This window comes from Lithobates pipiens, unplaced genomic scaffold, assembly GCF_037356315.1.
Source record: "Lithobates pipiens isolate NorthernLeopardFrog02 unplaced genomic scaffold, aLitPip1_a1.2 Scaffold_18, whole genome shotgun sequence".
In the NCBI taxonomy this organism is placed as follows: Eukaryota; Metazoa; Chordata; class Amphibia; order Anura; family Ranidae; genus Lithobates; species Lithobates pipiens.
The window spans coordinates 500,615,161-500,640,214 of record NW_027507758.1 but is presented as its reverse complement, the minus strand read 5'-3'; the positions used below and the strand labels follow the sequence as shown (position 1 = coordinate 500,640,214).

The window sequence follows — 25,054 nt, the reverse complement described above, 5'->3', positions numbered from 1 at the left end:
TTCCCAAAGACAACCTCTGGATTGAGAGCACATGCACTCAACTTCTTTGGTTGCCCATGGTGTGGCCTGTTCTGAGTGTAACCTGTCCTGTTAAACCACTGTATGGCCACCGTGCTGCAGCTTAGTTTCAGGGTCTTGGCAATCTTCTTATAGCTTAGGCCATCTTTATGTAGCACAACAATTCTTTTCTTTTAGATCCTAAGAGAGTTCTTTGCCATGAGGTGCCATGTTGAACTTCCAGTGACCAGTATGAGAGAGTGAGAGCGATAATACAAAATTTAACACACCTGCTCCCCATTCACACCTGAGACCTTGTAACGCTAACAAGTCACGTGGCACCAGGAAGGGAAAATGGGTAATTGGGCCCAATTTGGACAATCTTCACTTAGGGGTGTACTCAGTTTTGTTGCCATTTTGTTTAGACATTAATGGCTGCGTGTGGCGTTATTTTGAGGGGACAGCAAATTTACACTGTAATACAAGCTGTACACTGCTACTTTACATTGAATAATTATTTGATAAATAAAAATTATACCCATTACATATTAATTCATATGATTACTCTAATTACTAAGTAATGTGGCTCAACCTGGAACCATACTGATCAACAGAATCTCACCTGTACTGATCTTCATTTAGCAGGTAATCAATCCTCCCTTCACCTTTTGGCTGGGAGGATAAAAGAGAATCCACCCTCATGACCAAATCACTAGCACTGCAAGGAAAGAAAAGCAAAGGTTAATACTAATGAACATACATGTATGAAGCGTAGGGCTGAAACGATTAATAGATAAAATAAATAATAATCGATAATGAAAAACGTTGTCAACGATTTTCATTATGGATTAGTTGGTCTAACGGCACGCACCTTCCAGTCCTGCCTCCGTTCCAGTATTAGAATCCTGTGTACAAGCCGGCGGAGCCTCTGTATTCTCATGAGAATACAGCGCCGCTCATGTGACCAGGCACATCCGCCTCTCTCCTCCTTGCTGATGTCAGCCCCCCCCTCCAGCAATAGTCTCAGCCCTGCCCGCTGCTGTCTTGAGGGAATAGAGAGAGGTGAGAAGCAGCCATGAGCACCGAGCTGCACCTGCAACGTAGGGTAGCGGCTATTACAATACTCTGTGTATTTTAATTTCTGTGATGACAAGTGCCCCATAATAATAATAATTCCTGGGAGGAAAAGCATATTACGTTTTTTTTTTTTAATGATTTTATCTGATTTATCGAAAAAATAATAGGCCAACTAATCGATTATGAAAATAATCGTTAGTTGCAGCCCTAATGGAGTGGTGTACACAAAGATTTTGTCACAGAAATAAACATTTGAGTTTATAGAACTTTTCTCAAACTCACTGAGACATATGCAGCATAGATCTGGATAAAAACAAAGCAGAAGTAGACAAACTAAATTAGATAGATAGATAGATAGATAGATAGATAGATAGATAGATAGATAGATAGATAGATAGAAGGTTTAAAGGCCTATTTTGGAGGGGATTTCAAGATGATGCAATAATAAATGGAGAATGAAAATCGAGGACCAATAATTACACAACCGCTGTCAATATCCAACGTTAGCAGATGATGAGAAGCCAGTGTCTGAACTGGCTTAGTCATGCAATAACAAAAGAAAAAAGAATTCTACAGAAGATTTTGAGGGAATGTCATCAAGACAAAGACAGGGGTATAGGTCACTAAACATAGGCTTACTGATCTTCATTCACTCCTAGCTTCAGGATGTGGGATTTGATCTTCTGTGCAGAGGTCTTTAAAACTAGGTTCTCCAGGAGATGAAAGTCATCTTGGTTAAAAATTTCTTCTTCCTTAAGTGGTCCAATCACCTGCACCAAAAAGAAAAGGGTTTGCTTTATACTGGAAAAACTGTTCTATAACTGATAGTGTGTGCTGTAGAAACTACATGCAACACTTTTCATTTATATATACTTACTCTTCCATTAGCAATAATAGCCCGTTCTCCTTTCTTTAGCTTCAGAACATCCCGACAGTATGCAGAATGGGATAGTATAAAATCAACTTTAGGAGAGTCATAGGCTTCTTGGAACAGACTGACATCCATTCCCTGATGAGTGGAAAAAAAATAATCAAAATATAGCTAGTGTATACCACATACATTAAAAGCCTAAAAGATAATTTTCACAAAGTCTATATGTCGCAAACTATGTGCTGTTATACACCGCCAATACACTCCTCACCTCTGTTAATAAAATGTCTGACCACCTGACAAATGATTTTATCTCTCCTTTTTTGCAGTTGTTTCAATTCCTGGAGCTGCACAGTTGCTGCAATTTTGTTTATGCACTATGAGGCATTCACACACTTCCTGAACTATTGTTTTTTTTTTTTTATATTTTGTATTAGGGCTCAAGCAGAAAAAAGCAGCTTAAAAAATACACCCAAAGCCATGTATTACACACCCGTTTAGGAATGGGAAGCATTTGAGCTTTTATGGATTTTTTTGGCCAAAATATAAATTTATTCTGGATACTGAAATGAATGAACGCGCAGGCGCTAAGCACATCTAGCCTTTAGGCGCATCAACCATTTTTTCTGCCCAAAACTCCTCCCCTGAAGGCACTGGTAAGGGCTCCTCTTCTTATACACCTGTAAATGCATATGTGTGCATGAACACAGAGGTGCTGCCACAGGCTGAAAAAACACGTCAAATGCCTGCAAAAGAGGTGTTTTTTTTTTTAAAGTGGTTCTAAAGCCTCAAGATTTTTCACCTTAATTCATTCTCTGCATTAGGGTAAAAAACCTTCTGTGTCACAGACTAATCCCCTCACCCCCCTTATACTTGCCTAAGCCCCATCACACTCCAGTGGTATGCATGAGAGCTGTGGCTCTCATGGCTTTTTCCCTTCTATGGGCAGATCGGATCGATGGCAGTGGGAGACTCCAGTGATTGGGGGGGGGGGGGCTGAGTCCTGAGGTCTGTGTCAATTGACGCAGCAATAGGGCATGAGAGTGAGCATGCATGAGTGCCCCCGTGGAAATCCGTTTTCTAATGGGGTCAACAGCAAGAGAGGAGGAGCCAGGAAAGCTGACGGGGGACCCTAGAAGAATAGAATTGCACAGAGCAGGTAAGAATAGACATGTTTGTTATTAAAAAATAAAATCCTTCACAATCACTTTAAGCATGGGCCCTATAGTAAAAGCAATAAAACATCCTGGAACATGAAAAATTGGGAAGAAACACTGAAAACAGGAAGAGAGTATGGCAGACACGAGGCTGGTAATGCATAGTGTGATTTACACCAGCTGCATGTCTAATTGAAGCGCTTCTAATGATAAAGGCAATCTATAGATGACATAAAAAGATCTTTGGCTATTCTTTTTACAATGCAAGCACCAAACCAAGAAAAGCACTGCATCCAGAGTATTTGTTATGGCAGTAGCAAAGACTTGGCTATTTTCTGGAAGATGGGGGGACTTCACTGTACTGTATCATATAGCTGACCTAAAAACTACAACATTCAATATGTAGATTGTTTATTTAACATTTAAGAGCTAATTCTGAGCATGAAATAGCACTGAAGTTACATTATGAAGCTCAATATTAGTGTGATAAACATATTACTCAAAATGTAGCCCCATGGCACTTTTACACATACCCCAACAGCAAATTTAGTAATGTCCTGGCCAGCCTCCAGTGCTCGGGCATTCTCTTCTTTGACGATTTTGGTGATAAAGTTCTTGGCATGGTTAGAGTTTTGGGTTTGTAGAGCTGTCCAGATGGCTCTGCCAATACGAGTGGTCTTGGAAGATGGATCTACGCTGGGATTATTGATCGTGCCTATTCTGACATTGTTACTTGTTTTCTGGAAAGATAAACAGTAGAGAAAATAGAAAATGAGAACACTAACATAGCAACATCTCACACACTTTTATTACTTTGCAAATAAATCAGTTCACGCTTTTCCAGATAGGGGCAGCTGCAAAACCCATTTCACTTATCACTTAAGGCAAATCTTCATACAATAAATTAGACAACTGACAGTAGACGCAGCTATCAAAACATATCTGTAACAGCAGAGAATCGCACCTTAGCAGCTTCTGGAGGCTCCAGCAATTTCTTTTAGCATGGACTAGGCATACCCCACACTATAAAATTTAAACAGTTTGCTGCCATTTTCCAGTTCAGATTTAAATTCGATTGGTTACTGTGGGACACTTTATGCTTAAGACAGCAAATGCTGAAAATGCTGGCACCAGGGAGACAGGATGCAATCTGTCTGCCAGGAGAAGAGCAATCCAACAGACCAAAAAATAAGCTGCTTATGGCTGTGGAGTATGGCTGAAAATTATGGGGAATGATTAGTAAGGAAAGAATTCTAGGACTAGCAATCTGTAAGTAGGATTCATTCATTCATTCAAATATCTAGAAATTGCTGCTTGAATTTAAAGCAGAACTAAAAAAAAAAAAAAGAAAAAACAAACCTGCCAGGGCTCCCTCGTCTTGAAACTGTTATTTGCATTACATGCCTGGGCTCACAGGAAGTCTGTTAAAAATTATGTTTTGAAGGCAAACAATCAGTTTAAAGTGGTTGTAAACCTGTACACACCACTTTTACCTACAGGTAAGCCTATAATAAGGCTTACCTGTAGGTACAGGAAAACACTGTGCAGGTTTAGGAGATATTTACCATATACACTTGTGCTGACGTCATCAGCGCATGCGACTTAAGAAAAGGCACGATCGTGCAGTTTCTATAGTGCCCGTGCTGTGACCACCGACTCCCACCTTGCGCAGGAGTGACGTCACGTGACTCCGGCCAGTCACAGAGCTGAAGTCCGCGGCCCCCAGAAAGGAAGACGGATGAAGATGGACGCAACCACCAGCGGGGACATCGCAGGCTTCGTTTTCAGGTAAGTGCAACATAATAGGACTAGTATGCGATGCATATTAGCCCACTATGCTTTTACTTTTCAGGGGTATAAAGAGAAAGTAAAACCCATCAGGGTTTACTTCCTCTGTAAAGACTCCAGACAAAAGGGAAGTATTACAGAAAAGTTTTTTTGTTTTAAATTGTAAAGGACATTTCTTGCTTGAAATCTGTTTGAAGCTCTAAAAAAATCTAGCATACTCTATGAATACTCTGCATGTACACCTACGCATGGTTCTAACCTGCTATTTGGACAGTAGATAAGCTGGCAGCCATGAACATGGTTTTATTGGTTTGTGTATTTACCTGGTGTTTAATTGCATCATACAGAAGTTGCCGCCCGGATGGTTTATCGAAATCCCCAACAATCCAGAATGTGACGGGTCTCACAAAAGAGTCATCTGCAACAATTACAGTAAGCAAGCCAACATGAGCATATACAACTTTAAACAGATAAGGATAGCAAGTATGCTTATTAAAATCCCTCAGCAAAACTGCAGAGCTTTGACTCTTAGCATTCTTTCATTATCTCATTATACTTTATCTGTGGTAAGTTTAGTGTGCCTTGGGTTGGGCTTGAACCATTTAACATGAACATGCATTGAACTGTTGATTAGGGCAGGTCCATGAAGAGCTTTGGATAAATTATTCTCATGCAGAAACATATGCTGCATAACTATGTGATTGCTAATTACCATAAATTTCCTTGGATGACATTCCTGGACCAGATAGAAAGCGAGACATAAGAAAAAGAGAGAAAAAAAACATTATCACTGGAACAGAAAAAAAAAAAAAAGAATAAACTGAATCATACACAGATATGGATGAGAAGAAAGCACACCAAGAATGCAAGTGCAGAAAAACATTGCATGGACACTATTTTAAAGTTGAATATAATTATTGTGCAGGAATATCACAAAAAAGTAACAAGGATCCTGTAAGTTCCTCTGGTCTCAGTATTTTCATAAAATTAGGGTGTCCCCCAAAATCTAATGTCACCTTGCCATGAGTGCTGCCCTATGGGATGGAGGTATCTCAGGAGGTACCAGCAGCTCTGGGCAGAGCTATATAAGAACAGGCACCTTATGGTGCAGTGTACACAACACAACGGGCCTCATTTGAAAAGGACCATATTATAACCACCTCTGAATATCAACATTGCACATTGTAAACAAGCAGAACGCAGTGTGAAGCGTGTGATGTTCATAGATGAGGTTTCTATCAGGGCATACCATGAGAGGATAATACCGCTGAGACATGATCTGTGTCATGGTCAATAAACAAAAAGGGGCTGTATCGGGATTCCTGCAAATGTATCAAGAGATCAGGGGACAGCCGCGGCAAACTCAGAATTCATTTTTTTTTATTATTTAAATAAAGTTTGATTGAGGAAAGAAAACAAATATGCACTAATTTTACAAGAGCAGATAATCTCACTGATATGAGCATTGCTTCTAACTGTGGACACAAGTTGGCTTTGATGTGCAGAGAACAAAGTGGGCTTTTATAAATGTGAGGAGGAAGTGATCACTTCACATCTTCAAAGATAACAAGTGCAAAACTACAGTGCAGATTGTTTACATTGTGAAGGTTATTAAATTACATGCTAAGGCTAGCAGTACTGGGATCTTGAAGTGGAATCGCTGGTAAAACCAATAGCACAGGCCACTATTAATGGAGCACAGCTTTTTGTGACCTACACAGGTTATAAACCACTATGATCCTTCCAGCAAATCTGACATTTAAAAGGGTAGAAAGATAATCACTATTACAAACATAATTGCTTACGATTTCTTTCCTCTTATATGTAAAGGATTTGGAATTATACGTTTTATCCAATTGGAAATAACCCAAGTTTCCTCATAACTATGGGGGAACTACAGATATTATGCTACATCTTTGCAAGCATGAAGTGGACAGAGGACTGCTGATGACAGTTTAAAACTGGTTCAATGACACCAGCATCCAAACACTTTTTTACCAGAAATAACAGCTAACTTAAAGGGAAGCAGCTAGAAGAATAGGAGCAGCTATTTCTAAATATTTTTTGAAGGTGCGTGATCCATGGCTACCTAATCATTCCTTCCAAACGTGGGAGAGTCTTTAACCAGGAACAATCATGTTCATGTCACAGTGCACCTGATAAATACATACTTCTGGGTCACTTACTAATTAGATGATCACCCTATAGCAGGGATATGCCATGAACGGCGGATCTCCAACTGTTGCAGAACTACAAGTCCCATGAGGCATTCTGACATCCACGAGCATGACATCCAGAGGCAGAGGCATGATGGGACTTGTAGTTTTGCAACAGCTGGATGTCTGCTAATTGCAGATCCCTGTCCTATAGCATGTACTTCCTTAAAGTTGTTGTTAAGATTTTACCCCCTTCCTGACCAGAGCACTTTTTAAAATTTGACACTGCGTCGCTTTAACTGACAATTGCACGGTCGTTCGACGTTCTACCCAAACTAAATTTACATCCTTTTTTTCCCCACAAATAGAGATTTATTTTGGTGGTATCAGACCACCTCTGCGGTTTTTACGTTTTGAAAAATAAATAAAATAAGAGTGACAATTTAGAAAAAAAATAAAAATACTTTTTACTTTTTGCTATAATAAACATCCCCCATTTTTTTTTAAACAAATTTCTTCATTAGTTTAGGCCAATATATATTCTTCTACATATTCTTGGTTAAAAAAACAAAAAACAAAGAAATGCAATAAGCGTATATTGATTGGTTTGCGCAAAAGTTATAGTGTCTACAAACTATGGGAAAGATTTATGGTATTTTTAAGGCATTTTTATTATTATTATTTTTTTTTTACTAGTTATGGTGGCGATTTGTGATTTTTAGCAGTATTGCAATGGACAGAGAGGACACTTTTGACACATTTTTGTGACAAGATATCGTTTACAAACTATGGGAAAGATTTATGGTATTTTTAAGGCATTTTTATTATTATTATTTTTTTTTTACTAGTTATGGCAGCGATTTGTGATTTTTAGTGGTATTGCAATGGACAGATCGGACACTTTTGACACATTTTTGGGACAATTGAATTTTATACAGCGATCGGTGCTGTAAATGACACTGGTAAGGAAGGGGTTAACACTAGGGGGGATCAAGGGGTTAATTGTGTGTTCCCTCAGTGTGTTCTAACTGTATGGGTATAGAACTGAGTAGGAGAGGAGACATTTTGCTGTTCCTACATAGTAGGAACAACCAACATGTCTCCCCTCCTCTGACAGCACAGGGATTTGTGTGTTTACAGTGGTAATCGCGACCAACGACCACGTGCATCGTGTCCCGCGCCGTGCTGTGGCCCCTAAGGAACCCCGTACCTGTATGGGGTTTCGAGCAGGGGAGGCATTCTGCCCCCGTAAATAGACGTGAGCAGGTCGGGAACCGGTTAACCCACTTCTATAAAATCTTCTTATCCCCTCTGTATCTTAATAACATGTGTTCCTGTACTTGTGTTCTGTAAAAAATCCGCCGATCTGTACTGATATAAGCTCCGCTCCGGGTGCACAGCTGATTCCTCTCCTTTCTTGGATCACAGCTGCAGTGGGGCCGAGCTGTCCCTGACTTCAGCCATGTAGGAGGGGGAGAGTGGAGAGAGAGAGCAGACAATTCGCTAAGCATCTGGAGCTGCGATCGGTGGATTTTTTACATTAAACAGGCACAGGGACACATGATATTAAGGTACAGAAGGAGAATATTTCATAGCAGATACGAGAGAAGCAGGAGCGCTTGTACAAGCAGGGATGGGAGGGGGAGGAGAACAGAGGAGACACAGACTCAGGGAGAGCTGCAGAGAGCAGGGCTGCGGATTACGGAATCACGCTTCAGCAGCCATGATTATCGTGGTCTGTTTGCAGAGGGGAGGGTATAGCCAGGCAGGATCAGCCAGGTTTTTTAGGGTATATAGGGGGCCAAATGACACAGCACAAGCACTGTGCTGTATAACATGCTTTAAAGTATCTGTTTTTAACAGGTTAACAAACGCTTTAAACAAGTCAAAGGGCACAGCCCGTATACTTCCATCCATTTCAGATTCCCTTTAAAAGCCTGCACAAGCATAATGCATGTGTTATAACATCACAATGTGTGAAAAATCTTTTAATTAACACACTCCATCACACTGTACCCAAGAGACGATTACTGATTTTGCTTACCTTTCTTAGTCAGGTAGTTCATACTATTGGATATGGCCGCACTCTTATCACTGGAGTCCAACACACTGAATCTAGCATAATCATCCACAAAGAAATTATCTACCACAGGGAAAAAAATGGAAACAGTTAGGTGTGAATTGAACACCAATCAGCGTAGCCAATCTAAACTTGTGGGCCAGAAGTACAATAGCCTATAAAACTATTGATGTGATCATGTCTTCGAACGATGCGTCATGTTATCAGGCATAAGGGAAAATCCATGTAGCTGCTCAGCATTCAATCCTTTTCCTATTTTCTTTAAAAAAAAGAAGAAATCCTTTTTCTTTCAACTGGAAAGTAGTCCTGTTGCTGCTGTGCACCCCATGCTTGGTCGCAAAATGAAAGCAGTGTACATGCTGTGACAATATTGAATCTTTTTCTCTACAGTAGGGGTGCTCAACCCGTGGCCCACAGAGCCCTCTTATGTGGCCCGCAACCTCAAACCAGGGAAGCGCATGCCTATGCTCTGGGATGGCAGGTCAGCAAGCCCAGATTGTGTCAATGGGTTGCCGACCCACCATTCCAGAGGTCAGAGTGCATGAAACTGGCAGTGGAGGAAGCAGGTGATTGCAGAAGGAGCAGGAGCCACATAAGCCCATACTTCCTCTGTAGTGCTAGCTCCTGTCCCAGGAGGAGTGATACAAAGTGCACTTCGCCTTTGACCTTTTGAGCAGCCTGAAGAGCGATGCCAGTAGTAGCTAGAAGAGGAAAGGGTCAGTGTATTAAACATCACATACACTGCACTTTTTCAATGGGCATATTAGCGCTTATTAAAAAAGCGATATTAGGCTGCTTTCACACTGATCCGCAGGTGGGGAGGCAGGAAGGGAGCATGACTGGGTAAGTATACAGTTCATGCTGGGAAGCATGTGCAGACAATATCTCACTTTGTGCTGTAACAGTGTCTCTTAAGCTGGCTTTGCCGAATTCCAATCAGTGCGAGGCTGTCCCTGCTCAGAAACATGTTGGAAAACTCTGCTGTAACTGCTGATCAGTGTATTCTAATGCCCTGTATACACGGTTGGACATTCCAACGATAAAATCCATCTTATTTTTTCCAACGGATTTTGGCACAAACTTGTCTTGCATACACACGGTCGCACAAAGTTGTCAGAAAATCCGATCGTTCAGAACGAGGCGACGTAAACCACGTGCAACGGGATTATATAGAGGCCAGTAGCCAATAGCTTTCGTCTCATAATTTATTCTGAGCATGCTTGGCACTTTGTCCGTCGGAATTGTCTATACATGATCGGAATTTGTTGTCAGAAAATTTTAGATCCAGCTCTCAAACTTTGTGTGTCAGAAATTCAGGCGGAAAAAGTCAGATGGAGCCCACACACGATCGGATTTTCTGACAACATGATCCGATCACACATTTTCCATCGGAAAGTCCGACCGTGTGCACAGGGCATAATAGAGGGCAATTCTCAATTCACGTTTGTGTGTGGATGGAGAATCTGTCACTTTTTCTTTTGGTTAAGACCACAGACTGTATAGTCATAGTCAGCCTAAATGTTAATTCCGTTAATAATCTATTTTAATCTCCCTCAAATTTCAGTATTTAACTGACGTTAACAGACTGTAACTAAGCTGATAACATAGTGGACATTGTTAAAAAAGGGAATAGTAAACACACTTGTGTAACTAAATTACAATGGGTAAGGTTCACAAAGCGCAATTTACTACTTGAAAACATACAGGGGTTGGACATAGATATGGAAAACGCTACATGATTTGCAGGTGTAAAAGTGATGACGTGTTTTTCGTTGAAAGTGGAAGTGACGTAACATTCTTTTGCTTCTGCTGTGTGATGAGACATCTAGCTCACAGGTGGGAAGCCTCACCTTTCATCATTCACTGCTTGCGCAGCTAGTAATACGGAGTTGTGTCAGAGCTCACCGAGTTTCATATTGGGCAAATTGTTGGTGGCCACTTAGCTAGTGCCTCTGTGACTGAAGTTGCCAATTTATTTGCAGCATTGCATGCTATAGTATCAAACGTTATGACAGCATATACAGTTTGCAGGAAAACCTCGACAAACGATGTTGACATGATCAACTGACCAAAAGAGACAAAAGGACATTGTGCTGGATTGTGACTCATATTTTTGCATGAAGAGTGCTATCAGATTCCATTATCCACCACCCAAGACTTATGCCGCGTACACTCGACTGGACTTTCCGGCAAAAGAGATCCGACGGAATCATTCAGTCGGATATTCCGATCGTGTGTGTGCTTCATAGGACTTTTTTCTTCAAAAATTCAGACAGACCTAGAAATAGAACATGTTTCAAATCTGTCCGATGGAATCAATTTCTATCGGGAAAACGATTAGTCTGTATGCTGGTCCGACGGACCAAATACGACACAAGGGCAGCTCTTGGCTACTGGCTATTGAACGTCCTTCTCTAGTCCCGTCATACGTCATCACGTTCAAAACTAATGGACTTTGGTCCTTTCATGTGTGGGCAAGTCCGTGCGGTCAGAAGTCCGTCGGAACTCCGTCGGGAAGACTGTCAGACCTTTTCTACTGGAAAGTTTGGTCGTGTGTACGCGGCATAATACTTGTCAATTCCCATGAGAATTCAGGCCATCTTAGACCTCAAATGATTAGACCTCAAACTAACTGGAGGAAAGTTCAAAACTAAGCTTAGAAAGTGAAACAGTCAACAGTAAATGGCCCCAAACATGCTTGGGACAAACCTAGATAAAAAAAAAAAAAAAAAACACAAAAAAAATCGAATGATATATATATAAAACACCATTTTAGGTATGATTTCATTCTTTTACCATACTTGTTTCCAGAATTTTGTCCAACCCCTGTACAGTTTTTATAAATCCCCCCATTATTTCACAAATGTTGTACTAAATTGTATCTATTTTGCTTAAAGAGCTCAGAATCTTATGCCAATGCAATATTTGTTATCCCTTTCATGACTAAGCCTATTTCTGACATTTGGCGTTTACAAGTTACAATCTGTATTTTTTTTACTAGAAATTTACTTAGAACCCCCAAGCATTATATATTATAAATTGTTAAATTTATATATTATATATATAATTTATATATTATAAATTGTTAAATTATTAAATTGTGTTTAACAAAAAAAAACAAAAAAAAGAAGAAAAACAAACATTTTTGATCACTTTTATTGATGTCACAAGGAATGTAAACATCCCTTGTGACAGTAATAGGTGGTGACAGGTACTCTTTATGGAGGGATCGGGGGGACCCCCAAACCCTCTTTTGCACTTCAAAGTATTCAGATCACCATTTTCAGGGATTCTAAATACTGTATATATTTTTAAAACCAGCGCCATTGGCAGCCGAGTAAACAGGAAGTAACGTTGCTTCCGTGTTTACAATCAGGTGACTGATTCCGGCTTCGTTCCAGTCTGTTACTAGGCGACGGAAGAGCCGGATCATCGATCATCCAGGTATAACCCCTGAAACCCGAGGCCGCACAACTGTGTAAGCTCGGCGGGAAGGGGTTATACTGTATATCCAATACAATAATAAATCTTCTCTGAGATCCAAGGTCTGTATGTATTCTAGGGTAAATATCATACTGCATGTACAGAACAGCAATCCTGGAAAACAATACAACAAGCAAACAATATGAAAGGTGATTTACTTATAGCAGTCAGGTCCAAGTACTGCCGTTCCACCTCTAGTATCCTTAGATTTATTCGAGGAACGACATTAGGCTGATTCATAAGGTAATCCACAACATCCTGATCGTTTGCCATTTCCCCCTGTAAATAATAACAAGCAATAATGGAACGTGCATCAAAACATCTGTCATACCGACACATATAAGATATATTTTGGCTAGGTTGCCATGCCAAGGCAAAAATGGCAAAAAAATAGCTAAACTAGTGGATTTAAAATAAGATTTGCATGTCACTACTGCATTTGTTAAAGTGGTTCTAAAGGCAGGACATTTTTTACCTTAATGCAATCCCTGTACCCCCCCCTTATACTAACCTGAGTCCTATCTGCAGTGACGCTGGTCTCTCTCTTTCATCACAGGACACAGAGGCAGCAGCGGGAGCCATTAGCTCCTGCTCCTGTCAGCCAAATCCTGCAAGGAGAGAGCAGGGGGTGGGGCCGAGCCACCCTGTGTGTTTCTAAGAATGCACACAGCCTAGCTAGTGAGCTAGGCCATATGTGCGCCCCCATAGCAAGCAGCTTGTTATGGTTGTGCATGTAGAAGAGGGCCACCCTAAAGCACCAATACGGGACACCAGAAGAAGAGGTTAAGGACCGCTCTGTGCAATACCAGAGTAGGTAACCATAACATGTTTGTTATTTTGGAAAGGAAAAATAAAGCCTTTACAAAATACAATCACTGGTAAAATCCATAGGTATATTATTTTAAAGTCAGAAATAACGGATAGTCTAGCACATTGTCTGAAAGAAATGTACTTTGATCAGGGAGGCAAAATACAGATCTCCCTCTGGTCAAATAGGTAATCTACAAGTCTCTCTATATACAGTTAGGTCCATATATACATGGGCACAGGCACGATTTTCATTTTTTTCAGGTATTTACCAAACCATATTCAAGCTATAGTTATATAATGGATATGGGCTGAAAGTGCACACTCTCAGGTTTAATTTGAGGGTATGTATGTCCAAATCAGAGGAAGGGTTTAGGAATTACAGCTCTTAAGAATAGCCATCCCTCCTTTTTCAAGGGGGCAAAGGGAATTGGACAATTGAATCAAAAGCTGTTTCATGGCCAGGTGTGGGCTACTCCTTCATTATTTCTTCATTAATTAAGCAGGTAAAAGGTCTGGGGTTGATTTTAACTGTGCTATTTTTATTTGGAATCTATTGCCGGGAACCTACATTATGCGTTCAAAGGGGCTGTCCATGAAAGTGAAACAGGCCATTGTAAGGCTTCAAAAACAAAAACAAATCCATCAGAGAGATAGCAGCAACATTAGGAGTGGACAAATCAAGTTTGGTACATTCTGAGGAAAGAAGAACGCACTGGGGAGCTCAGCAACATAAAATGGCCTGGACATTCATGGAAGACAACAGTGGTGGATGATCGCAGGATCCTCTCTATGGTAAAGAAAAACACATTCTCAACATCCAGAGAAGTGAAGGACACTCTACAAAATGGTGGGTGTATCATTGTCAAAGTCTAGAATCAAGAGAAGAGTTCACAAGAGAAAATACAGAGGGATCACCACAAACTGCAAACCATTCATAAAGAATAGAAAAAAGCCAGACCAGTTCTGTAAAAGCATTCTTTGGATGGATGAAACTAAGATTAATCTGTAGTGATGGGAAGAAAAAAGTGTGCAGAAGGCTTGGAACAGCTCATGATCCAAAGCACACAATGTCATCTGTAAAACATGGTGGAGCTTGCAGTGTGATGGCATGGGCATGCATGGCTTCCAGTGGCACTGGGTCATTGGTGTTTATTGATGATGTGACAGAAGACAGAAGCAGCCAGATTAATTCTGCAGTGTTTAGAGATATACTGTCAGCCCAGATTCAACCAAATGCAGTAAAGTTGATTGGACGGAGATACACAGTACAGATGGACAATGATCCGAAACACAATGCAAAAGCAACCGAGGAGCTTTTGAAGGAAAAGAAGTGGAATATTCTGCAACGGCCAAGTCAATAACCTGATCTCAACTCAATTGAGCATGCATTTCACTTGCTGAAGGCAAAACTAAAGGCAGAAAGACCCACAAACAAAGAACAACTGAAGACAGCTGCAGTTAGAGCCTGGCAAAGCAGAATCAGAAAGGAGGAAACCCAGTCTTTGGTAATGCCCATGGGTTCCAGACTTCAGGCAGTCATTGCCAGTAAAGAATTGCCAACAAAATATTAAAAATTAACATTATATTTATAATTATATTCATTTGTCCAATTACATTTGAGGCCCTAAAAATGGGAGGACTGTACTTGATACTTATGTTCAACTCCTTGAATTAAAGCTGCACTTCAAATTCATTTGGATTGTTTTGTTTTAAATTTAATTCTGGTGGCATACAGAGCTAAAAGTATGAAAATTGTGCCTGAGTTCAAATATATATGGACCCAACTATATAATACAATACAAATAAACAGAAGAGCAAGCATGTAAGTTTTGAAAGTTTTATCAAAAAGGCACATATAAAAACTTGAAATATCCACTCTCTGAAAATCCACTGTTTCTCCATTAATGAGATGTTAAAAAGGGCAAAGATAATGAGCAGTTATCCACAGACAGAACAAAGATTTCTGACTAATGTTAGTGCTATTGCACTTGCTTTAAGGTCAGTATTAATATCCTTATTAAATTCTGAGCAATTATCTTGACATCCACTGCCTAGTAAAACAAGACTGCATGCTTATAAAATGCTAAAGGGCAAGAATTCATAGACCCACTAAAAGGAAAATTTGTGTATGTTGGTAACTTTTTGTGGTTAAGACTTGTAGTGCTAGCATTCTGTATTTATTTACTTTACAGTGCCTTGAAAAAGTATTCATACCCCTTTACATTTTACACATTTTGTCATGTTACAACCAAAAACGTGAATGCATTTTAACGGGATTTTATGTGATGGACCAACACAAAGAGGCACATAGAGAAGTAGAAGGGATATGATAAGTGTTTTTTCAAAATTCTTAAATAAATATCTGAAAAGTGTGGTGCGCATTTGTATTCACCCCCCTTTACTCTGATAGCCCTAACTAAAATTTATTGGAACAAATTGCCTTGAGAAGTCACCCAATTAGTAAATAGCGTCCCCCTGTGTGTAATTTAATCTCAGTATAAATACAGCTGTTCTGTGAAGCCCTTATGCAGGCCATACACGGTCGAATTTCGAACAAATTTTCTTTTCAAAATCAGAAAATTCGTTTTTTTTGTGATCCGATGATGCCACCATTGATTTTCGAAATTCGGCCGACCAAGCCTTCAATTTCACCTCATGTTGCTACAGAAAAGAATTTTGTTGTCTGGGAATCTGCTTTTCTCTCCGTAAATTTTCTTTTATCTCCGTACATTTTCTTTTCTTATTACGTTTCTCGCACAATTCTCCCATCATTGATTAGAAAATCGTTCATTTTTCTAAAAATTTCCAACATGTCCGATTCCTCAAATTTTATTTCCGCACGAAAATCGGCTGTTGCTGCAGCCCACTAATGGTGCGAAATTCATACGAAAATTCTTAGATACGATTTTCAAAAGGAAATTCTTTCGAAATTCGAACCGTGTATGGCCGGCATTAGCGATTTGATATGGCTGTCCACCTAAACTGGCAGGCTGGGCAAGGAGAGCATTAGACCCCTTTCACACTGGTGTGCTTTGCGGGCACTACAGCACTAAAAATTGCGCCTGCAAATCGCCCTGAAAGAGCCACTGCTGTCTCTCCAATGTGAAAACCCAGAGGGCTTTCACACTGGAGTGGTGCACTGGCAGGATGGTAAAAAAAAGTCCTGCTAGCATTCCTGCTCCTTCACCGCTCCTGCCTATTCAAAATCAATGAGACAGTGTGGCTATACTGCCGGCATAGTGCTGCTGCAGCAGCACTTTGTGGTGGTTTTTAACCCTTTCTCGGGGGCTAGCGGGGGGGGGGGGGGGGCAAAGGCAGCCCGCGCTAGCGGAGCAAAATTGACAATAAAGCGTCGCTAAAAATAGCAGCGCTTTACCGCCAACGCACCCACCACCCCAGTGTTTGTGCGAAGCCATGTGGGGACACAGCAAACATGTGGAAGAAGGTGCTATGATTAGATGATACCAAAATTGAACTTTTTGGCCTAAAGGCAGGACACTATGTGTGGTGGAAAAGTAAAAGGGTTAGCTAGAGCTCGGTTTTAATTTGTTTGTTACTTATTTAAAGCCCATTTAAAGTCCCTCTGTGGCTACCCTGTCCAGAGGGTCACAACACTGCTATACAATTTAATTACAGAAAGAATAGTATTAAGTGGAAAGTGGAAGTGGAAAAGTAAGGATCTCCTGGCATGATCAACTGCTGGGTTTTATAAGTCATTATTTGTAATATATCCATTATATTGTCATTTTTTAATTTTCTATCTAGTTCCATCTTAACTATGCCTGCATTAGGTAATAAAGATGAGCTGGTAGCTATAATATCTCACCAAATAGACAGCTTTCTGGAAGAAGGTTGTTGTTTCGAGAACTTTTTGCATTGTTGCAGTCTCCAGTTCATCAGGATCCAACTGGTCTTTAGAGAATGGTACACCATTGAAAAGAACCACAGGCAGCGGAGACAAACCTGTCTGTAGGAAGTATTCACTCCCCTCCTGAAAGACAACAGCACAGTTCAAAGATAGCAAAAACACTCTGAACTATCATAATGTATATTACAAAGATGGAGACAAACAGCAAAACTCTGTAGATAAAGCATATGGACATGGTCACAATGTTCCAAAAATTAGACTGGAAAGATGAGTGATCCAAGTGAATTTGACTGGGGAATGATTGTATACATGTGGTGGATGCAGCATCTTAGAAACTGCTGACTTCCTGGGATTTCCACATATTGCGGTCTTTAGAATTTATAAAAAAGTGTGTGAAAAACAAAAAGTATCCAATAATCGACAGTTCCGTGGGCATGAACATCCCGCCAATATTAGAAGTCAAACAGCATGACCATGAATTCCCAAATAACCTCTCATTACAACAGTGGTGTGCTGAAGGGCATTACTAAATGCAAGAAGACCATAACACAGGAACCAGTCAGGATCTGCTCACGTCAGCTAAAAACAGGAAAATGTAGCCACAGGTGGCACAGGATCATCACAATTGCCCAAATAATGATTGAAAAATGTTGCCTCGTCTAGTCTGAGCAACATACAGATGGATAGGGTCAAGATTTGGCATACATTAATAGATCCAGTGAAGTTAATTTACTGAAACTGGAGAGTACAAAATCTGGTGCCAGCTTCTAACTTCAACTTGTTCAATTAAGCTTTTACAAAAAAAAAAAAAAAAAAAAACACCTGGAAGCTGATTTCTACACAGAGCTGCACCAGATTTTGCACTCTCCTGTTTTAGTAAATCATCCCCATTTTGTCTTGAATCAGAATCAGTGTGAGCTTTGAGGGGTGCGTCAGACCACCACTCTCACACACACAGCAGTGGTCCTCAGCTGCAGGCGAGTGAAAGGATGCTTCCTTAGTAATCGTACTTCTCCAACAAAAAAAACAATTATGTGCAGCACTTCATATTTCACTGCATGCTAAAATGTTATATTTTTCTCAGAGACTTCAGTTGGGCTTTAAAACACAGAAAACATGTGCCATAGAAGCAGACACACCATGAAGGGTTCCCCCACCTTTCTATACTGGTCATAAGCAGAGTCCATGCCCAGGATACTGCTCAGCTCCACATAACGGTACTTTTGTTCCAGGACACTGGTAACATGTTTCACAGTCAGCTTTTCACCAGCCCGTAACTTGTTGTAAATCTGCAGAACAAGGAACAAAGGGTTAAAACTCTGACAAAAGATGAACATTAACACTACTGCATCATAAAAGATACTTAACCAATAGTTCTCCTACTAGTTTTACAACAATCCATAAGTCTGATTTGTTGTTTTACAAGATGATTTTAGTGGACAAGCTCTTATTATTAAAAAGCATTGTACAAAGCAGCAACAATATCTATTACTAATATATATCAAACAAGTACCATATTTCAGCAGTTTAGCATATCGAGACCAAGAAATGCAGATCTGTAATTCATTAGAAATGGGTGGGGGGGATTGGGGACTTGCATCTGTCCTTAGTTACTACAGAATGCTGCAAGCGATTAGTCTTTGTTCCAGTCAATAAAGCCCAAGCCCTTGTCACATTTAATTCCCCCCACCCCCAAATTTTTTATTGAACAATGTATATATAAAGTATCACAGTAAGCATTCAAAAGTGCAAAGTAACAAATATATACACAATAAATAACGTAGTGTTGGGGTACAGAACATCACTAGACAAGTGGCAGCTCGTAAAGAAGGAACAATGAACCATATGCAACATTGTAGGTGAGGGTACACATGCTCTAATACTACAATACATTTGGGTCAGATTTCATTTTCACAACTATTTTAAGCTTTATTCAAAATTCTACACTTATCTGTCTAGGTCCATTCTTTCACACATGACTGTGTGTCATGAATGGAATTCTCAAAATAGGAATGCTGATTTTACACCAACTATTTTATTAGTATTGTGCGGCACTAGTTGGTAGGATTGTGGATCGTGTGTATTTGACAGTTAGATTTGTCATATACACATGTTGAGGGGCTTCAGGATTTATCGCAATGTGAAAAAAAAAACTTATTCTCAGAATCTCAATAAGCGCTGTTCCGGTTCCTTGAGCCTGAAGGCTTTGTAGAGCTTTAAGTGGAACCTTGCTTTCCTAGGTCATCTTACCAGGCAGCCAGTCCTTCTGATTAGTCTCAGTTGTGCACAGGCCTTATATTTTAATAAATTATATATACAATATACCACAAAGTGAGTACACCCCCACATTTTTGTAAATATTTTATTATATCTTATGTGACAACACTGAAGAAATTACACTTTGCTACAATGTAAAGTAGTGAGTGTATAGCTTGTATAACAGTGTAAATTTGCTGTCCCCTAAAAGTAACTCAACACACAGCCATTAATGTCTAAACTGCTGGCAACAAAATTGAGTACACCCCTAAGTAAAAATGTCCAAATTGGGCCCAATTAGCCATTTTCCCTGCCTGGTGTCATGTGACTCGTTAGTGTTACAAGGTCTCAGGTGTGAATAGGGAGCAGGTGTGTTAAATTTGGTGTTACCGCTCTCACTCTCTCATACTGGTCACTGGAAGTTCAACAAGACTCATGGCAAAGAACTCTGAGGATCTGAAAAAAAAGAATTGTTGCTCTACATAAAGATGGCCTAGGCTATAAGAAGATTGCCAATACCCTGAAACTGAGCTGCAGCACAGTGGCCAAGACCATACAGCAGTTTAACAGGATAGGTTCCACGTAGAACAGGCCGTGCCATGGTCGACCAAAGAAGTTGGGTGCACATGCTCAGCATCATATCCAGAGGTTGTCTTTGGGAAATAGACATATGAGTGCTGCCAGCATTGCTGTAGAGGTTGAAGGGGTGGGGGGTCAGCCTGTCAATGCTCAGACCATACGCCGCACACTACATCAAATTGGTCTGCACTGCTGTTGTCCCAGAAGGCAGCCTCATCTAAAAATGATGCACCGTAAAAGCCTGCAGTTTGCTGAAGACAAGCAGACTAAAGACATGGATTAGTGGAACCATGTCTTGTGGTCTGATGAGACCAAGATAAACTTATTCGGTTCAGATGGTGTCATGCTTTGTGTGGTGGCAACCAGGTGAAGAGTACATAGACAAGTGTCTTGCCTACAGTCAAGCATGGTGGTGGGAGTGTCATGGTCTGGGGCTGCATGAGTACTGCCAGCACTGGGGAGTTACAGTTCATTGAGGGAACCATGAATGCCAACATGTACTGTGACATACTGAAGCAGAGCATGATCCCCTTCCTTCGGAGACTGGGCCACAGGGGAGTATTCTAACATACTAACGACCCCAAACACATCTCCAAGACAACCACTGTCTTACTAAAGAAGCTGAGAGTAAAGGTGATGGACTGGCCAAGCATGTCTCCAGAACAAAACACTATTGAGCATCTGTGGTGCATCCTCAAACGCAAGGTGGAGGAGAGCAAGGTCTCTAACATCCACCAGCTCTGTGATGTCATGCAGGAGTGGAAGAGGACTTCAGTGGCAACCTGTGAAGCTCTGGTGATCTCCATGCCCAAGAGGGTTAAGGCATTGCTGAAAAATAATGGTGACCACACAAAATATTGTCACTTTGGGCCCAATTTGGAAATTTTCACTTAGGGGTGTACTCACTTTGTTACCGGCGGTTTAGACATTAATGGCTTTGTGTTGAGTTGTTTTGAGAGGACAGCAAATTTACACTGTTATACAAGCTGTACACTCACATTATATATATATATATATATATATATATATATATATATACATATACATATACATATATACACACACACACACACACACACACTCTATATTTTTAAAAGTATTAGGATGCCTGCCTTTACACGCCCATGAACTGTTAAAGCGGGAGTCCGCGTTTTTTTTTTTTTTTTTAAAAGCCAGCAGCTACAAATACTGCAGCTGCTGACTTTTAAAATAGTGACACTTACCTGTCCAGCGTGCCCGCGATGTCGGCACCCGAAGCCGATCTCTCGATCGTCTCTCGGGTGCTGCCGCCGCCATCTTGGGTATGGGAATCAGGAAGTGGAGCCTTTCGCCTTCATTTCCCGGTTCCCTACTGCGCATGCGCGAGTCGCGCTGCGCAATAAGGATGGACCCGCTGCCTCTGGGATCTGTGTGTTTCCCAGCAGGCAGCGGGGGACTTTCGGAAAGGGGCGTAATCTACGCCCCTTTCCGCAGAGAGCTATCCCGGAAGTGGGTGCAGATACCTGTACTGTACAGGTACCTGCACCCCCCTCCCCCCTGAAAGGTGCCAATTGTGGCGCCGGAGGGGGGGAGGAATCGAATGAGCGGAAGGTCCACTTTAGGGTGGACCTCCACTTTAAGGCATCCCAGTCTTAGCCTGTAGGGTTCAATATTGAGTTGACCCACCCTTTCACCCATTGTAGTTTTAACAGCTTCAACTCTTCTGGGAAGGCTGTCCACAAGGCTTAGGAGAGCATCTATGGAAATGTTTGACCATTCTTGCAGAAGCGCATTTGTGAGGTCAGGCACTGATGTTGAACGAGAAGGCCGGGCTTGCAGTCTCCACTCTAATTCATCACAGAGGTGTTTTATGGGGTTGAGGTCAGGACTCTGTGCAGGCCAGTCAAGTCCTCCACCCTAAACTCGCTTATTCGTGTCTTTATGGAACTTGCTTTGTCACTAGTCCACATCATTTGGTGGGGGGGTTGGGTTGTCCTTTAGGGGTTGGGCTTGGCCCCTTAGCTCCAGTGAAGAGTACTCTTAGGGCATCAGCATACCAAGACATTTTGGACAATTTCATGCTCCCAACTTTGTGGGAACAGTTTGGAGATGGCCCCTTCCTATTCAAATATGAATTGCCACCAGTGCACAAAGCAAGGTTCATTCCTGCCTGTTATCCTGACCCTCTGGATTTAATAATTCCTTGACCCAGGACTAGTAAGCTGATTAGGAATGTCAGAAGACCTAATCTGCATGCTTGTTCCAGGTTTGTACTGAGGCAAAAAGTTCAGCATGACAGCAAGGCACCTGTCAGTGTGAAGTTCAGTCTTAAAACGAAGTACATCAGCATAGGTTCCACTTCAATCGCCTGTGTGTGGCTTACAGAGTAATATTAATGCATCAGGTCACAAAGGCAGTATACAATAGCAATGTGATGATTGCATTTTCCAAGAAATCCAAAGAACGCAAGATGGACTCTGAATATAGGCTAACACAATCTAGCTGGTCCTCCGTGTTATCTCTGAGACTCGGTCTTATCTTATCCTGATCAATGGTAGCTTTCATGACACATTTCCTTTAAAAGGATAAGTCAGGGCAAAAAAAAACAAAAAAAAAAAACTCCCCATGTTTTATCGTTTTAAAAGTCCCTGCAAGTACAGAAAAACACATATTGGTTTGCCAGAAACGCAATTCTGTGCTCCTGTTGTAAGCTGACCACACACTATTTTTTGGGGGGACTTTGTGGTGTCAGCCCTGCCCAGCTGTCTTTTTTTTCTCAACTACTTAAATCCATCCATTATGCTATTATCTGCAACATAAACACTAACCATTCTGTAGCCCCAGATAACAACTAGGAGTGCTAATTAGACTCATTGAGAACTCAGGAAAGCTCTGAATTTCTGACATCATAAAATATTTTTAGCACTTATATAAAAAATATTTTTTTTTTTAAATGGACAGACTCGATCGATTACTCTATAGTCTTTTTCTGCTGTCACTTTTCTATGTTTCAATTGTATATTTAACAGACCAAAAGATAGCAAATATAAGAAGTCCATTGGTAGGGTTTACATATATTTTACCACTGTAAAGATTGGAGATCTGTGTACTTTAAACTCCTACAATTGTTCATTTACAAATATCTCCTGTATGTGTCTCAGTATTTTCATTTCCTCACCTTTCCAATCTCCTTTAAATACATAAAATATTTTAAAAAGTAACAACATATAATTTAGCTACCATATGAATTGGTACATGTGCCAAAAAGAGGCAAAATGTAAATACTTTCTTAGCCAGCTTTCTTTTAATGATCCCATAGGAATAGCATCACTATCTACTATTTCATTTTTATGCTGCTCTTAATAAAAAAGCTTGGGCAGCATTGTGACTGTTATAAGAGCCTTTATTATTGGCAGAAATCATTAGATACCGAGAATTATGTTCACAGTGCTTCCCCTTTTAAAAGTGCATTAAGCAGAGGACAAGTATAAAGCTGAAATGTTAGCCATGACTCGACATTAATGTGACTGTATTTCTGCTCGAGAAGAAAAGAGAAGCTGATTGATGTTCCCTTTATGCTTCCAGCAACCTACCGATATAACGATCTGAAAAGCGTGATAATTATCTTCTTCATCAGCCACATAGTTGAAAGTCCTTAGCAGAGCAACACCTGCGTCCTCAAAACCATCAACCTCATCAGCTTGATTCACTACGAACACCAAACCGATCCTGAAAGACAGAGTCCTCTGCTGGTCAAAATCTAAACTAAATTCAAACAGCACAAGACTTCGAAAATTTTGTCTAAAAACATAACAAATATCTGCATGTTATTAAACGTACATGATTATTAAATGGATTTAACTGACAGACTGTTATGTTTAAATAAATAAGCATTTGATATTTTTTCCAAATACCTATAGAAGATAACAATAGCTTTTGGAATATGTGCAATCAAAGGGGAACTGTTGTCTTTTTTCAGATTTAGGCTCCATTCACATCTCCGCGTTCCGAATCTCAGACGTAATCGCCACCATCCTGCCCGCGATTCACAATAGCAGCAAATCGTGGGACGCCCTGCATTCTTGGTGCGTTGCCCATCCATTCCAATAGCACCCCAAACACTGTGTGACTTTACCGTGATTCGTCGGGCAACAATCACGGTAAAAACACCTGAACAGAATCACGAGAGGCCTGTCACCCAAAGGAAATACAGGAGCTTCTTTTGGGCGATGGGCGTCCCACAATTCTATTTGCGTCTTTTTACCGTGCTTTGCGCCCCCATATGAGTAGATGTGAACGGAGCCCAACGTGCAAGGTATAACTTTGACATAACTCCTCATACCAAAGTGTGTAAGGCCCCTTTCACACTGGGGCGGTTTTCAGGCGGTTTTCACTCCAGTGCGCTAGCAGGACGGTGAAAAAAGTCCTGCATCTTTGGAGCGGTGAAGGAGCGGTGTATTCACCGCTCCTAAACCACTCGTACCCATTGAAATCAATGGGACAGCGTGGCTATACCGCCGGCAAGCCCCGCTAGCTGCCTCAAACCGCCGCTAAAACGACGGTAAAGCGCCGCTAAAAATAGCGGCGCTTTACCGCCGACGCCCCCACACCGCCCCAGTGTGAAAGGGGCCTTAATGTAGATGGAGCAGACATATCAGCTCACTACACAAGTATTGCCAAACACTTCTACTCCTTTTTTGCCCAGGCCACTTCTGCTCTCAGCATTGTCACACTTTGAATTACAATTGTGTGGTTCTTCAACACTGTGACCAAATTACATTTTAATAAAAAAAATTCACACAAATATATCTTTCTTTCAGTGGTATTTAATAACCACAGTTTTATTTTTATTTTTTGCTAAGGAAAACACTAAGACTGACATTTTTGAAAAAAACTTTTTATTCTTCGTCTCTGCTAAGATTTTGCAAATAATCTTTCTTTCTAAGTTTAGGC

The 25,054-nt window shown here is 40.7% G+C and overlaps 1 protein-coding gene and 1 long non-coding RNA gene across 4 annotated transcripts in view; one reads left to right on the top strand and one right to left on the bottom strand.

The window, feature by feature from the left end:
- UGGT1 (UDP-glucose glycoprotein glucosyltransferase 1) overlaps positions 1–25,054 on the bottom strand; it is a 156,235-nt gene that overhangs the window by 72,287 nt on the left and 58,894 nt on the right. For 2 of the 3 annotated variants that reach the window (XM_077488664.1, XM_077488665.1), the window contains exons 16-26: positions 23,695–23,830; positions 18,445–18,576; positions 17,246–17,410; positions 12,768–12,888; positions 9,091–9,189; positions 5,603–5,626; positions 5,214–5,308; positions 3,636–3,842; positions 1,952–2,083; positions 1,714–1,844; positions 620–715 (exon numbers count right to left, since the gene is read on the bottom strand). In XM_077488664.1, coding sequence (XP_077344790.1) covers positions 620–715; positions 1,714–1,844; positions 1,952–2,083; positions 3,636–3,842; positions 5,214–5,308; positions 5,603–5,626; positions 9,091–9,189; positions 12,768–12,888; positions 17,246–17,410; positions 18,445–18,576; positions 23,695–23,830 — 1,338 coding nt within the window. The remainder of the gene's footprint in view (positions 1–619; positions 716–1,713; positions 1,845–1,951; positions 2,084–3,635; positions 3,843–5,213; positions 5,309–5,602; positions 5,627–9,090; positions 9,190–12,767; positions 12,889–17,245; positions 17,411–18,444; positions 18,577–23,694; positions 23,831–25,054) is intronic. The other variant, XM_077488666.1, reaches the window with a different exon arrangement.
- Positions 5,235–23,966, top strand: LOC143988802 (uncharacterized). The gene is made up of 2 exons (XR_013276916.1): positions 5,235–5,322; positions 23,687–23,966. It is a non-coding gene; the product is annotated as an uncharacterized LOC143988802 (long non-coding RNA).